Consider the following 16,306-nt stretch of genomic DNA (forward strand, 5'->3'; position numbering starts at 1 on the left):
CATTAACCATCAGAAAACAGGGATTCAGATGTGGCTCTCCACCCTGAGGAACGGTCCTTGCATAGGAGCGTCATATTTTACTTGCAAGCCAATGAGAGCAGACTGGGCTTTTTGGGACACAACAGACAGAGGGTGATACACAGATATATTCAAAAAGACACTATGAAAAATAATGTAATTCAACATTAAAGCAAGAACGGTAGCAGTGAACCCTGTAGCAGTGAAGTCTTCCTGATGTGTGTGATGTCTTCAGTCCATCTCTTGTGTGTGTGAAGCAGCAGACACAGTCCAGGGCTGAACCTCAAACAGTGGTTTACCTTGGATTGATAGAAATATTTGCCTTATTAGTGATATGTCCACTTTAAATTGATAAACAGAAGCGTAATACAGTATGTGGAGGAATATTTTGGTCAACATGTTCACAACAGCTGCTGTGATGTTTGGTCTTATAATGCAGATTGTTAAGTCTTAAGATATTAGCGCTGAGTCAGGGCTTACACTCACTTTCTATTTAAAACTTTTAAAAGGTCTAGAACCAAAACATTGCAAGTTGTGTGACACTTTGTTTGCAACCTTTGATATACCAGAGTATGAGGTTACATTTGTGACAATATTATGCAATCAAAACAATAGATTTGAGAGCAAAACCATTCAAACTGCAATCAAAATGTTTTAATTCAAGTAAAAAACATTTGTTATTAAAAAATGTTTTATTGACGATTGAAAACTTTTCTTTGCAAGTCCAAAAGTTTTGCTTGCTGTTGAGCAGAATCTTGTAGGCGGGACCTACACTGAAAAATAAATGACACTTTCCTATTGGCCGGTCTTGTTTGAGTGACAACTTGGCAACATGCACTGTTAGTAAACAATGAGGTTATTTAAAAGTCCCTGAAGAAGACGCAGTGGAAGCCATGTTGCCAAGCTGTCACTCCAATGAGACTGGCCAATAGAAATGTGTCATTCATCTTTCAGTGTAGGTCCCGCCCACAAGATACAGCTCAGCAGCTAGCAAAACTTCTGGATCTGCAGACAAAAGGTTTGATTCACAATAATACATTTTTGAACATGAATTTATTTTATTTGCAATAAGACATTTTTGATTGCAGTGTTGACAGTATGATGGAGTATTAGGGCCACATTTAGAAAAAAAATGAATTACCAGAATAAAGTCGTAAATGTTTAATAAATTAGAGGAGGAGAGTTGATAAAATGAGGGCCGTATTTCGTAAAATTTAGCATTTCGTAAAAATTTAGCATTTCGTAAAAATTATTTTAAGATAAGTTTCACAAACAAGGAGATACTAAATCTTTTGGCACATCAGCATCACATTGTCATAAATATAAGGACTTTAAAAAGAATATGCAAGAAGATTCAATATTTTCTACTTTATTCTCATAATTAATTCAATATTTACAACTTTATTCTCTAAATTAATTCAGTATTTACGACTTTAATCTAGTAATTATTATAATTTTTTCTGCTACTGGCCCTAATACTTCGTCGTATAGCTTTGCACTGAAATACATTTTTTTGATTGTATAAACACTAGTAGACACAAGTACAAGTGACTCTAGACAAGAATATATTGATTTTTTTCCACTGATAGTTCAGCTCAATGGAGATACATTAGTGGGAGAAAAGCATTTGGTTATAATAGTATTTCTTCTCCAACAGATATCCTTTTAACAGATGCAACCCACAATCATTTATAATGCTGTGCTTGGAAAAAGGAAAAAGAAAACCCTAAAATGCTTAGAATCAATAATTCAGCTTTAACACATAAAACATTCCTAACAGGGTCACAAACTGCACACAGTTTGCCACTTTCTTGCAGAATCAGTCATTTTAAACCCATAATTTGTCCTGAATACGTTTCTTGCTGTGTGGTTACATCATGTTGAGCCTTGAGGAGTGGAGGAGCTGTGGTTGCTTACTGGGAGCGCTGCGCTGGGAGCGCTGGGACGCCCTGAGCGCCTGCACACTCAGCCGGGGCACCGGCGGCCTCACTGGACCCGGTCGGACCCCAGCATTCCACTGGGCCAGACGCAGCATGCTCTTGGTGGCAGGGTGAGCTGATGGAGGAAGAGGAGGAGGAGGAGGAGGAGGAGGAGGAGGAGGAGGAGGAGGAGGAGGAGGATGTTGGGGTCTGCAGTTGGAGCTGAGGAACATCTGAAGGAGGAGAAGTGAAAAATCAACATGATTCCAGGTGTTAAATATCATCAGTTCCTGTATCCAGGCAGAATAACCCTCCGTGATGATTTTACCAAAGCCAGAATAATAAATGCCACAGTGTCCTCTATCTAACCCCCCCCCCCTCCAACCCCATCATCAGCATAATTTGGCTTCCCCCCCGTCACCTCCCCCTCTGAGCAGCTCATCATTAACATGCTTTTTCTGTGTAAACGCTGCTCCATAATGCATGATGCCTGCTGGTTGCACAGTCTCCAGAGAATCCTCCACGTTTATCACCCCCCTTTCATTCAGACAAGGAGGTCACAGTCACAGTGGGGTTATGGCGGCACTGATGAATTGAGCGTGGTTTACCAGCGATTTGGCTTTGCGTAGTTTGTAATGTGCCTCAGACAGGGTTTTCTGGCTGCCGTCGCCTGGCTTGGCGGTGCTGCTGCGGCAGGTGGAGGCTCTGCTCTTCCCTCGCCTGCAGAGAGACACGGTCAGGTCAGTTATATTTACACATATTACATGTATTTATTATCTGCAGACAGGGAGGCTCAGAGAGTAAAATGTGGCTCTGCAAATAATGCGCCAGATGCAGCAACATTCTCTTATATTTCTCTTACCTTTCATTTTTAATCTTTACTTTCTGTCTTTTTTTTTTTTTTAGAGAGGTAGGACTGGGGGACCGGAGTCTTTAGGGGGAGATAGCAGGTCAACAGTAGATGCAACATAGGAGCTGTTTACATCAACTGAAAGGTGGAAATCTGAACATTAATTTGAGATGCAGTCAAGTTCGATTCATAGATCTCTAACAAAAATGAGTTGATTGGGGTGTCCCGGTGTATGGAAGCTGAGAACGGCCATGGATTTTTTTTAAATGTACTGTTATCTTGTGATAACGACTTATTATCTCATTATCTCGATAGAACAAAGACTGTTTTCTTGAGATAATGAATTAGATAGACTTTTGCATGGCGTGGACATGCACATTATGCTTATTTGGTCCATATAGTCAACATCAGCTCTTGTCACAAATCGAAGACATGTTGACAGTTTTGCAGACACACACACACACACACACACACACACACACACACACACACACACATCTGACTTGACAACTAACGTTACTATACAGCCCATAAGTGCAGTTAAACACAGCCAGTTCCCAGCTCCATGCGTAATTTTACACGCGGACATACAGTAGGCAGTGTTTATTTCATTCTTGCATCCAGGTGCATCATATACACATGAGGTAGGTTTACACTGCAGACACCATGATCATGGTCACCCATCAGACTGAATATTAAGTAGTCATGTGGAACCTCCAGTCTCTTCACAATATGATCCCATCAGACCTCACACGGTTTAACCCAAGTCGGCACCTATGCACAGTCCCATTATGTTTTACAGACATTTGTAGTTAACTAATGAGGTAAAACATTTTGTTTATGCTGCATTTTATCAGGCACTTCCCTCAAAACAGCCTACTTAAGCCTCAAAACCTAAGTTTATCTCATTCGTTATCACGAGAAAACGATCTTTGTTGTATCGAGGTAACAAGAATATAAGTCGTTATCATGAGATAACAGTGCATTAAAAGAAAAACAATCCATGGCCGATCCTGGCTTCCGTACCGGTGGAATACTGGTACAGCATAAACCAAATCAGGCTTAGTCCTTGTAAGCATGGGTTGGAATCCAGCTCGGAATGGTTTCCTGCATGTCTTCCACTCTCACTCTGTATATCTTAACTACCAAATAAAGTCGTAAATGGCTTTGAAAAATAATTTGTCACTAATCAATTAATTTATTAACATCTTAGCGCTCTGAAGGCCTGCCAGAGGCTGTAGTGAGCAGTTTGAAAGTGAAGATACTGGTTTCACATGAAACTAGAAATATTATTACCATAAGAACCAAACATGTCATGATGTCTTGTCGTCATAGTTAGGATGAATTCTAGCCAAAAACTGGTCAAAAACTGGACTGGTTATTTTCAAAAGGGGTTCCTTGACCTCTGACCTCAAGATACCTGACTGAAAATGGGTCCTATGGGTACCCACAAGTCTCACCTTTACAGACTGATGCATTAAAATATGTTATTTCCGCCTATTGTATTTGAATATTTCTGCACACTGGGGTCACTAAACAGTCCTGGAGTTGCATATACTGGCTGTAGAGCTGAGACTCTTGTGGTTGCAATGAGCCTGATTGTATTCATGTGTGATGATGTTAGTCTCCATAGTAGCATGTATTTGTAGTGAGAGCATTTAAAATTAAAATAAAAACTTGACCCCACTGTATAAAATGATAATGATGATAATGATAAAACAGAGACCTAGATGAAGAGATATCTGTTCCTCTAGTGTCGACACATTCTCTTTGTGAGAATATACAGAGGTAGAAAACTTCTGACTCCATTATCAGCATGAAGACTTAAAAAATACTGTGGAAAATACCTGGTGTTTGCTCAAATAAATGGAAGCAGAGAGAGAAGAATTGCAGCTGGATGTAGGAGGGTGTAATGTAGGGTGGGAAATCTGTTGTTCAACTTATACTGTTTCCTTGTTGTATAGTGTTATAACACAAGGCACAGCTTTACAATATGTGACACAGATAAAAAACAACTGTGGTTCTACATATTTTGTTCTAGGGACTCACATATGAGATGTAGACTGTAGACCAGGGATCAACCTGGTTTACCTGGGGCCAGTTAATAAACAAACAATGATTTGTATCAAATAAAATTAATAAACATTAAAAAAACAGCATAACTCATCTTTCTTTTTGACTCAAATAAACTAACTTATTCTCTAAATTAACTTGGTACAAAGATTGACACTATAGACCTATATGACGGATCAATCAGATATTTTACTGTATTAAACAGCTGCACCTGCATTTATAAACAGTCAGAAGCTCTTCCATCATGCTATTAGTTTAATTATGTAATAATTCATTATCATAACCTCCTGCTCTGTCATGAGGTCCTGGGGATCCTCCCTGGTACGTTTTGATAAACAAGTTTTGTTGATCTATTTTAATGCTTTTTTTATGCACTCTGACACCTTATTTACATTCATGTAACGCCAGTTTTGGCCTGTGTGTATAGCCTGAAATATGTGCCTCCAGAAACTGAATTTGAATAATTTATATTTCAACTTGAATTGCTTAACTTGAATAATTGCATTAAAAAACTGAATTTTAATCACATGATTTCTTCAATTCTCACTGACAACTGAATTTGAATTGTGAAAACAGAATGTTCAGTTACAAACTAATAAATTACATTTCAAATTACATTTCAGATTCAGTGCAATGATTCAAATTGAACAATACAAATTCAAATTATGTGATTCAAATTCAGTTTCTGGTGGCACATATTTCAGCCTGTGAGTTAAGTATCAGTCCTGCAGACTCAGCAGTGCATGTGAATATTTGACCTCAGTTTTGTATATATATTGTTTGAAAATATACTGTCAAACTGTCTAATGTGGAGCAGAAAGAGCCTGACTCCACAGAGACTGCTCTCCGGCTATAGGGAGCATTGATAATACAAATGTAATGTCCTTAAATTAATAACCTATTTCATGATGATGTCATCAAGTCTGAATATTGACATGATGAAGACTAACCAGTCATTGAATCTGACCAATCAGAGGCCTGTTTAAACCTGCAGTCTTACTGTTTGACAGCTTCACTGGGTTCCTGGTTGTCCAGGTAGTTGAAGCGCAGTGTGTCTTTAGGACGTCTGTCAGAGTCTCTCCACGGTGGCGGAGCAGCCGGCTGCTTCTCCTTTCTGGCTCCGGTCCGAGCGGCGGATCCTGCCTCACTGATGAAGAGCGACTCTGACGCATCTTCTGCCACATGAGGAACCACCAGCTGCTGCTGGGAGGAGGAGGCCTGCACACGGACAACACAGTCATTGTTATATTTCATTTTGGAAAAGTGTTTGGGAGGTAAATGGGTAGGGCTAGCTCTTTTAGGCTTCTAGCAGCGACCACAATGGTGTGTGTCTGTCAGGACACGGTGAGAAGATGAGGAGGTGTAATGATTGTGAATCCTGGTTTATTTCCACTTCAATGTCATCAGAATCATTACAGTCTTTAGCATTGTTAGTTTCTGTAATAACAAACAAAACACATTTCTCATTATTACTCAATAAAGAAATAATAATTACAGGCCATAACCACCTCAAATACAAACAAAGAAAAATCTACACACATAGGGATGTAACAGCAGCCCAAGCTACATTTATATCACATATTCAATACTAACAGGCAGTCACCAGCATCCAAATATAACACGAGGAAGAAGAAAAAATCCACAGTATAACAGTAGTGCAGCACTGGTCCCTACAGCTATTGCTGTATGGGACCAGTGCTCGGTGCGATTGCCCCGTGGCCCTAATAACTGTTAACAAGGTTTAACTCAATTTACCATTTATAAATGAGGGTCATTATAAATTGGATGTGACCTGCTGACCTGCAGACAGGTGAGTCTCAGCTCCTGCACAGTGAGGATGTAGTGTCTCTTCCAGACGTTCTGCTCCAGAGGCCTGGGGGAGACGTTAATGCTCCAGCCCAGCCTCACACACTTTGGCATCCACAGCTGGTCCAGTTCCACGATGCTCTTCCAGTGCCAGCTCACCTGCACACACAAGAATGAAAAAACAAACAGATTAGAGAGATTGTAAAGGGGACACTTTATGCTCATTTTCAGGTTTTGTACTTTGGGTTTGTATTATAACATGTTTACATGCTTTAAAGGGACGGATCCCAAAATAAAACACGGATATGTTTCCTCTTACCTGTGGTGATTTTTATCTATCTAGCTTGTTTTGTTGTGAGTTGCAGAGTGTTGAATATATTGGCAGTAAAGATGTCTGCCTTCTATTGAACACAACAGAACTACATGCCACTTTGCTTAGTTGTTTGTAGTTTTCAAAGTGCCTCAAAGGAATTATACTAGAAAGAAAATAGTTCCTACTATGAAAAACTTTTGGAAAGAGACATTGCTGTTCAGCTTTTCAAATGTATTTTTTCAGCACCACAAATCATCTAGTTCTTTTGTATTAAGATTAAGACAAAGATTTCCTTTATTAGTGCCACAATGGGAAAATTTCAAGAATTACAGCAGCAAAGTGGATAGCAAAAAAACAATAAATAGTAAACAGTGGTCTAAACTAGAAATATAAGAGGCACTAGCAAATAAACAAGTAAAACATATAATGGATTAACAATTTACAGTATAAACAAGTAGAAATATAAATATAAAAAAGTAATAACAATTAAAACAAAATTATAGATACATATTATAAACAATGTAGACACCAGTAGTTGGATATGGACCACAGAATATTGCACATATAAATCAAATTATCCAAATATTGTACAGTGTTTATAGTGATTGTCAGTGTTTTATAGGAAGACATCTCAAATGCCAATCGTCAATATCTCCAACACTCGGCAGCTCAGAACTAAACATTTCAATACAGGGAAAAGAAAAAACACAATGTTTGGGGTTATTATGTGAACTGTCCCTTTAATGTCCACAAAAACACATTGTTTTTCTGTTTTTCAGACCCACTCCCTGAAAAAGCCCAGTCTGCTCTGATTGATCTACATTTCTGAGTCTTCTGCATCTGTGTGCTCAGCCTGTTTACACCTGGTTTTAAAATGTGACCGGATCAGAAGTGGTCAGCACTAAATGTGAGTGTGTTGTGGCTCAGCTAGACACACTAGAGACGCATATTACACACAGGTGTAAACAGCATTGTGTCTCATTTGTCCACTTGTGATCCGATCGCCCAAGAAGCATTTTAAAACAAAGTCTAAACAGGGTCTCAGTGTCTGCACTGTCATTGCAGCCGGGGAATAATTGTAATGCATGGATGTATTTATTTATTCAGTGGCCACTCATGGTATTGCAAAGAAAAAATTGCCCTGTGGCCTAAGGAACATTTTCCCAATGGACCCCCATTATAAAAGAGACATCTGTAAAACTACAGACAGGATGCCTCGAACTGCAAAAAAGATCAATAATGACTATTATGAATATTTGATGCATGGAGGTTTTTTATTTGTAAAATGTATACTTGTAAAACTCTATGGCCGAGCTGGAGAACCAAAACTGCATTAGTTCAGTGGGCCACATACCACAGAAGTAAAGTCACTGGACTAAAGGCGCCATCTTTGAGTCCGGAACCAATTCTTAAAATACAGCCATGCTGTAACGGCCCTTTAGTGGCATCTTCTATCTATACTGTACTGTGACATCACAACCTTGGAGGTCCTAAGGAGTCATTTAATGCAGCTTCTGAATAGGTCTGTGTGCATTTCTCTGGAATGGATTGAGTGTTATGTCACTTCCATAGTATATCACCTAAACCTGCTTTAATATACAAAGTGGGACCTTTACATAAAGGATTATCAGCAGGCTCAGTGCCCCTCATTCACATGATCAGGTGGTGGCGCAACAAAAACTTTTAAAAAGGAATCTTTCAAAAAGCCGGACAGTAAACAGGATAAATGCAAAAAATGTTATTTATTTACAAAAGAAAACTTAAACTGAGGCAAATTAAAATCAAACAGAATAAAACTGCTGCCTCAGCACAAGCTGCTACACCTAGCCTCACCCCCCAATAGAGACTGGAGCCACTTCTACCTTTCAGCCTCACCTAAAGGGAACTTACCACCTGGTCAGGTAAGTAGAGGGTGAGCTAAGCTGACAACCATTTAACACTTAATTTACAACAATACAGGTTATTTACTGAGATCAGTTCCTGCTGACATTACTATATGTATATTTTATGGGAACACCTAACCAGACGCAACCCAAATATAACACAAATGTCATCTACTGCAGAACTATCTTACCTGTTGTCCTTCACATTGGAAGGGCCCAGCCCTTCCCTGCTGAGAGTTAACTCCATAATCACAGTCAGAACCAAAATACAGAACTATAAACCCATAAATAACTACAGGCAGATGTCATTTATATAAATCAATTAATCATTGTCAAATAAAGTTCAACATTGTACTGAACTAAGGATTAATCAGTGATGAGAATAGAACCAGTAGAAGCAGCCTTTTCACACTCCGTGAACAGTTGATTCATACTATATGTATATATATGACAGGTGTGTGTCATGGTGCAGTGTGTACCTGTGCACAGCGACAGAGGCTGCGTGGGTCCAGGAAGGAGAAGAGGAAGAGGCAGAGGGCTCTGGGCAGCAGGCAGGTGAAGTCTGCAGCCTGCAGGGGGAGCCGTCTGCTCACACTGAGGCTCAGAAACACCAGCTGCTCCACAGAACAGCTCCACACACAGTCCTGCAGCACCGCCTTCCTCTGGCTGTCACTCCACCTGTCAAACTGACAAAGACATGAAGGAACATCACACAACTCCTCCACATGGGACAGGTTCAGGTGAGTGGAGCGGGACGGGGAGTGGACTCCACAGTGTGGGTCCTAACCACTGCCAGAGATGGATTTGTGTTGGACTGAGATCTCACTGAGCTCACTGCACGGAACAGAACCATCTTAGTGTTCCTCTATTCATGTTGTTAACTCACCCACTTAGCCAGAAGCCTGCGCCTCTCTTCAAAGACCTGAGAGCAGAACAAGAGAAGTTAGTCATCACATAAAAACTGCAGAGTCAGGAATAACAATGGCTGATTGTGAGCTTCAGGCCAGATATTATAAATGATAAACAAATGTGAGTATGCAAATCCTGTCTTCCTGTCCTCTGTCTTCCTGTCTCCCTGTCTTCCTGTCTTCCTGTCCTCTGTCTTCCTGTCCTCCTGTCCTCTGTCTTCCTGTCTTCCTGTCCTCTGTCTTCCTGTCCTCTGTCCTCCTGTCCTCTGTCTTCCTGTCCTCTGTCTTCAAATATGGTCCAAACCTGACATTGTGGGTCCTGCTTGTAATTTACAGCTTTATAAATAAAGACTTGCTGTCATCCTGTTACTGGTTGTGTCTATGTGTTTCTTAACTGGACAGCATATGTACATATTTACATGGTTGTCCATAAGTTTTCAGACACATCCTCTGTTAATTGTTGTTTCATTTCCATTGTGATATGTTTGTTAAAGATTGATTAATACATTTTTGAGAAGGTTCATTTCATGTTTCATAGAGGTCAAAAATATTGTACTACAACTTTCTGAACATCCGTGATATATATATGAAAAGCTGCAACTCTTTTTTTGGGACTGGAATTGTACAGTACATGATTGAGTTCTGATAAAGAGACGTTTCATCACTTTAATATTGCAGCTGGTATATATAGGGTTAATGTCAGCTTCATATACTACTGGTTACCTTAACTTTTTGTATTTTTGTATGTATATATATTTTTTTTCATTATTTAATAGTTGTTATAATTTGTATAAAGAATTGTATAAAAGCCCTGTGATAGTCTAATCTATCTGGAGACCTGTCCAGAGTGAACTCTCCTCTCACCCAGTGCCAGCTGGGATCAGCTCCAGCCCCCAGCGACCCCAGTTCAGATGAGTGGTTAAGGAGAATGAAGAAGAATAAGAATTAAGAATGAATGAATGAATGAATGAATGAATTTTATAAAATCTGCAAACTTGTAACTAGAGTTACTAAATGTAGTGGAGTAAAAATACCTCTAAGATGTAGTGTGGTTGAAGTATAAAGTAGCTCGAAATACTCATATTAAGTACCTGTACATCAAAACTTACGTAAGCACAGTATGAGAGTAAATGTACTTTTCACCACTGCTAAAGTACTTTTCACACTGCTCACTCACAGAATAAAAGGTACATTCTGACTATGAGTAGCTGTTAGTGTGACTGTGTCAGAGTGGGGAGGTTGCTGACCTTGCTGTTGGACAGCTGGTGGTTGAGAGGAGTCCAGCTGCTCAGCTTGGTCTGCATCTTAGCACTGCCTGAGGACCTCTGTGGCACGGCGGCTCTAAGTGGCATCTTTGACTGGTAGCTGGGTAAAGGTGATGTATGACGATACACAAAAATAAACTTTATAAACATGTTTGCTGCTATTTGAAGTTTATGTGCCACCTTACAACCTCTGCCTGGTCTAATCTCCATCTTTATTTTTGCATCTTGTAAAAAGAAGAGCTAAGAAACATACATGATATATCAGTTACAAAGTCAAAAGACACAAATCCAACGCCACACACACACACACACATACTTATCCCTGCAGTGTTATAAGGGTTAACATTGTAAACACTCTCCTCTGGTATTTGACTCACCATCAGTTCTCCTCTGCTGACTGAAGGAAGTAAATCTAAACACACTTTTTCTCTGGCCTTTGTGTCCGTTCACCCAAGTCTTCTTCTTCTCTTCTCCCCATTTCCCTGTGCACAGTTTACTTGTTTCCATAGTAACAGTGAGTGTACTCTCTTTAAACGGACTGGCTGTCACAGCCTGTCACACACAGGGGGAGCTGCAAAGCAAACCACAGTGGAGTGTGTGGAGTGTGGCTCTAATGATGATTAATAGTAGTAGTGCAGAAAGCCTGACACTGCACTGTTGTGGGGACCATCTGCCTCTGATACGGCCAAAAAATATTTCACAGCTTGTATACTATACACGTTATGATTTGGTGACATGCTGCTTTGGCCATTCGTTCATCTGTAGCATCTTTGAGTATCCGGAAAAGTGCTGTTGACATTTTAAGTATTATTATTATTAATAATATCTGAATTTGAAATATAAATTTCACACTGGAAATTCATCCTTTTTAATGCACTTTTATTTATATGAAAAAAAGAAAACTGGGCTATGCTTATTTGCCTGAACATGTAAAATAAATGTATTTAACATGCACAAACCTTGTAATAGATCAAATATATTTTTGTTTTAAAAGTACATGTGACATCAACATATGTAAATTGAAAACCATTATCATTAAAAGTACAATAGCAGTAGCTTAGTAGTAGGCAAGTAGTAGAAGTAGTAGTAGTAGTAGTCTAGTTGCATTAGTAGTCCAGTAATAATATAACTTGACTTGGATACTAAACAATGTAGGCGTTGGCTCTACTGATAAACAGTAGATAGTCAATAATGCGCATGTTCAATCAACTTCAAACTGCCGCCATTGTCTAAACATTTGAAGCCCTTTTCTGCAGACGCCAATGAGAAACACTCCGTCCCACCAGTCGGGGAAGTTTTTCATTCAAAAGCAAAAAGCTCGCTCGTCCTCGAATGGGCGGCCGCGCGCAACGAAGACAGAAAACCTGCTGTGAAGAAAGAGCAGCTTGGTCAAGTTACACAGACACACACTGCGCAGGACCGGAAACCAGCCCGCGGAACTTCAAAGTGGTAAGGACTACGATGTCATGGTAAAAATGATTTACATTGACTTTAAGACAATGTAAAACTTGTGGTTTTGCTATAAATTGCCACAACGTATAGGCCTAACACATAGTTGTCATTCGGATTTATATTTACTTGAGTAAGAGTAAACACTTCAGAAAACCCCCCCTGCAAGTAACGCTTGATTGTGTAATTACATCACAATTGTCAATACTAATAAGTGATGATTAAGTTCTGTAGTTTTTTTTAATTGTTTTTTTCTTTCCCTTTCCTGTCATTTTTTAAAATGATTTATTTATGATCCTCCCAACTTTTCTAAGTTAACTTGCATTACTAATAATAACCTTAATTTATTGTGATTTATTTATTATTTATTTATTTCTGTTGACACATTGGAACATAGATTGGAACACCTGTCTCCTGTTCTATATATTGTTTGTATATACAACCTTTTTCAATTAAGTTCATTAAAAAAAAAAGCTTAAGTTCTGTAGCCTACCATTTTACTGTTGTAACTGGTTGTGGTAGAATTATTTCAAACTCCTTTCAATATTGACAATAAACTGTATTTTATAAGATCATCTTACAATGCGTTATTATGAATAATATTAATATGTAAATGCCTAGTGACAAACTGATTTATAAATGTAGAGGAGTGAAAAGTACGACATGTCTGAGAATTAGTGGTGTAGGTAACTTTCCAGGTTCTTCTATAGGCTACTTAAGTCAAATTAAGCAGCCTCCAGTAGGATTTGTTTAAATATACACCATCCATTTTATACAGTCTATGGTGGAGTCGCAATAAATTAGACATAAAACGGTGTCACTACCTCACTGCCTTGAATAAACCGACATATTAACGTGTTCTGTGCTGTCTTGTTGAGGCTTTTATTTTGTAGAGTTTTTACTGGAAGCCATTTTTAAAACATCGCGGGCTTGACGCTCGGCAGAGAGAGAAGGGGGGACAGAAGGAGGAGGAGGACAGAGGAGGAGGAGGACAGGAGGAGAGACGAGAGGAGGGCGCTGGAAGGGGACATTCACTCATTGTTACCAACTCGAGGAGCGGCGGAGACCCCATTGCTACACGTGAATTTTCGGCACAACAGTCAGGTAAAGTTGTCTTTAATTTAACCGGTTTAGCTCACATTTATAACCGGGAACAGGCAGCTCCGCCCGGCTCTGGTGGTGGGTTGTAACACCGGTACGCAGGCTACATATGCCACGGTTACTATCATTTAGGATGAACTAACCGTCATCTTTTGTCTCCATTGCGCTGCTTGACACTCTGTTTTATTCAACCATTTTCTGTGGTTGGTCAGTTATTGTGGACAGATACACACAAACAGCCGCACCGAGCCTCCTGCTTACGTTAGTTAAAGCTAGCTACACTCACATTTATGGGGCGCAATTAATTTATGAATGCTGCTCGGAGCTAAAGGAGGAGCCCGTTAACACTGACGCACAGGTAGGACGCATTAATGTCGCATTTAGAGGAATCAAGCTTTAAAAATGCACCTGGGCTTGTTTTACATTGGTGCTAATTGGACACAGGTGTACAAGAAAGTATTGTTTATTTGCGTGTCAGTGAATGAAAAGGTGTTGGATTTTTATGGGTGTGTACTGTCATGTAAATGTAGCAATTAGGATTCAGGAAAAATAACTTTATTAAAAAAAATACTTTTTCTATCGTTAATGTACAAATAAAGGTTGCACCACTTCAATTACATCGATGCCATAAATATTAAAATACCATAAACGACGATGACTCGCTTAAAAAACTACCACAAAGCTGTAAACACATGTAAAATGTGTAAAAAACAGGAGTTATTGAGATTTTTGCCGTGTTTGTGATTGTTTTCTGTTTTTTTCTTTTCCCTGGCATGATACTTTGCAGTTAATTACTTCTGTTAATGTTATCACTCATGTAAGCAACCACCCACCACAGTGAAAAGCAATTACCAACCCTCTTGAAACAGCCTTGTGTGTTTTTCTGTTGCAGATCATTATTTTTCAAATTTTCTTTCTTTTTTAAAGCCTTTTCGGGGTTGCCCTTTTCAAATTATACTAGGAATATCGCTACTGGTTCTCTGTTATTAAATGTATATTTTGTTTGTTTTTTCAGGCTGAGCATCATTGTCATTCGTGGACAGTTTCTCCAAAGCGTCATCGCTGACTGTCTAAGAGGAGAGGGAGCGGTCAGAGCGCAGCATCTTAAAGGACCACAGCATCTTAAAGGACCACAGCAGCATCTTCCTGGCTATGGAGATCTTGTGACACACTGCTGCCACTGACCAGAATGCCCACTGTGATGGATGCAGCCAGCTTCAACCATGGTCATGTTGGATTACGCTGCCCGACCCAGACTGTTTCTCTGTGAGCAGAAGAGGCGGAAAAGACTAAGACAAAGTGCCGGACACTCCTTCAGCCTTGTGATTCCCTCTTTCTGGTGAATGAGTCAGATGCTAAAGGGGCTCAGCTCCTCTTCCTAACCAGCCGCTCTACTGGCTCTTTCTTCTCTCCTCTTTACGGAGCAGTCATGGATCTCCTGTGGGTGCTGTCGGTGTCCATGTTGACGGTGTGCGTTGCCATCCCTATGGATGCAGCAGCGGGGAGCCACAGTCTGTTCACCTGTGAGCCCATAACCTTACGCATGTGCCAGGGGCTGCCCTACAATTCCACCTACATGCCCAACATACTCAACCATTACGACCAGCAGACTGCGGCGCTCGCCATGGAGGTACAGTACAACACATATGGAATATGTAAAACGCTATGTGTTTTAAAGTTTGTGTTACCCCGAGAAGAATACTGGAATACTGATATTTTGTATAGAGCCCAACTGATATGGGATTTTTGAAACCGACAGCGATTTTAGAGGAGAGCAATTCTCCGATAACAGATATGGCGGCTAATATAGTGAATTTGTGAACTGGAATGAAAATAGACCTTTTCTGTGTTGATTTGGATATGCAAAGGTACCCTGCTTTCTTAAATAAATAACTAATAATAAAACATTACATTTATAAGCACTTTTCTAACACCCAAGGACACCGTACAATCGTTTGAACAAGACAAAACAGGCAATGAAAACAAGACACAAGAAATAAAACAAAACAAAGAGTGCGGTGCGGTTACAGACTTAATTTTTTTATTATACATACAATGCATTTCGTGGTCAACCAATTCAAGAAGTTATTATTATTATTATTTTTTTGGCCATTTTCAAGGCTTTATTGATAGTGAGACAGATAGAAAGGGGGTGACAGAGGGGAGGACATGCGGCAAAGGGAGCTCAGGCCGGATTCGAACCCGGCTCCGCCGCAGCGAGGACTGTAGCCTCTGCACATGGGGCGCCTGTGTAACCCACTACGCTACGGACCACCCCCAATTCAAGAAATTTATGTAATTATAACTGAAAATAAAGAATAAATATAAATAAAGAGATGGCTCAATAAGCGTCAATTGGTGACAATATAAATAAAGAATAAATAAAATAAATAGAGATGAATATTGTGTAAAAAATGTTATAACGGACAGTGTACGCAGATACGTTTATGTCTTTGATAAACCAATATTGTCAGATAATATCGGCTCTAGTTTTGTGCTCATAATAGTTATTTTCACAGAAAATGCGGCATTAGTGTTTTCTCCGTGTTGTCAGGGAGAAACCATTTGAAACACATTTCAGACCGTAACAGACCACAGAGGGACTGGCAGAAACCTAACAGCTTGGAGATCTGCCACACCTATTCAGTGGAGAGAAATATCAGGGATACATTAGGCCTTTTAATATACGAATGTTTTAAAAAAAAAAAAAAATCAAGGAAA

At 39.6% G+C, this 16,306-nt stretch overlaps 2 protein-coding genes across 2 annotated transcripts in view; one reads left to right on the forward strand and one right to left on the reverse strand.

The window, feature by feature from the left end:
- On the reverse strand, nucleotides 1-11,122 carry fbxo16 (F-box protein 16). The gene is made up of 8 exons (XM_059356890.1): nucleotides 11,018-11,122; nucleotides 9,749-9,784; nucleotides 9,342-9,548; nucleotides 6,661-6,825; nucleotides 5,861-6,078; nucleotides 2,546-2,657; nucleotides 1,936-2,170; nucleotides 1-317 (listed from the first exon to the last, which is right to left on the reverse strand). Exons 1-8 carry the CDS (start codon nucleotides 11,120-11,122, stop codon nucleotides 250-252), a joined length of 1,146 nt encoding a protein of 381 aa, XP_059212873.1. The 3' UTR covers nucleotides 1-249.
- Nucleotides 11,123-13,449: 2,327 nt separating this feature from the next.
- The window catches only part of fzd3a (frizzled class receptor 3a), a 30,823-nt gene continuing 27,966 nt past the window's right edge, over nucleotides 13,450-16,306 (forward strand). Inside the window, exons 1-2 of the mRNA XM_059356969.1 lie at nucleotides 13,450-13,588; nucleotides 14,601-15,215. Of these exons, the coding sequence (XP_059212952.1) occupies nucleotides 15,015-15,215 (201 nt within the window). The 5' untranslated portion in view covers nucleotides 13,450-13,588; nucleotides 14,601-15,014. The remainder of the gene's footprint in view (nucleotides 13,589-14,600; nucleotides 15,216-16,306) is intronic.

The sequence above is a fragment of the Centropristis striata genome, chromosome 18 (assembly GCF_030273125.1).
Source record: "Centropristis striata isolate RG_2023a ecotype Rhode Island chromosome 18, C.striata_1.0, whole genome shotgun sequence".
NCBI lineage: Eukaryota > Metazoa > Chordata > Actinopteri > Perciformes > Serranidae > Centropristis > Centropristis striata.

Excerpts from the sequence above, each read along its gene's own strand:
- fbxo16 (XM_059356890.1), bottom strand. The coding sequence starts at position 11,122 with ATGCCACTTAGAGCCGCCGTGCCACAGAGGTCCTCAGGCAGTGCTAAG. Across the intron at positions 9,549-9,748 it reads GCAGGCTTCTGGCTAAGTGG|TTTGACAGGTGGAGTGACAG; the intron begins GTGAGTTAACAA and ends TGTCTTTGTCAG. Across the intron at positions 2,658-5,860 it reads CCCAGTGAAGCTGTCAAACA|GCGAGGGAAGAGCAGAGCCT; the intron begins GTAAGACTGCAG and ends GTCTCTCTGCAG.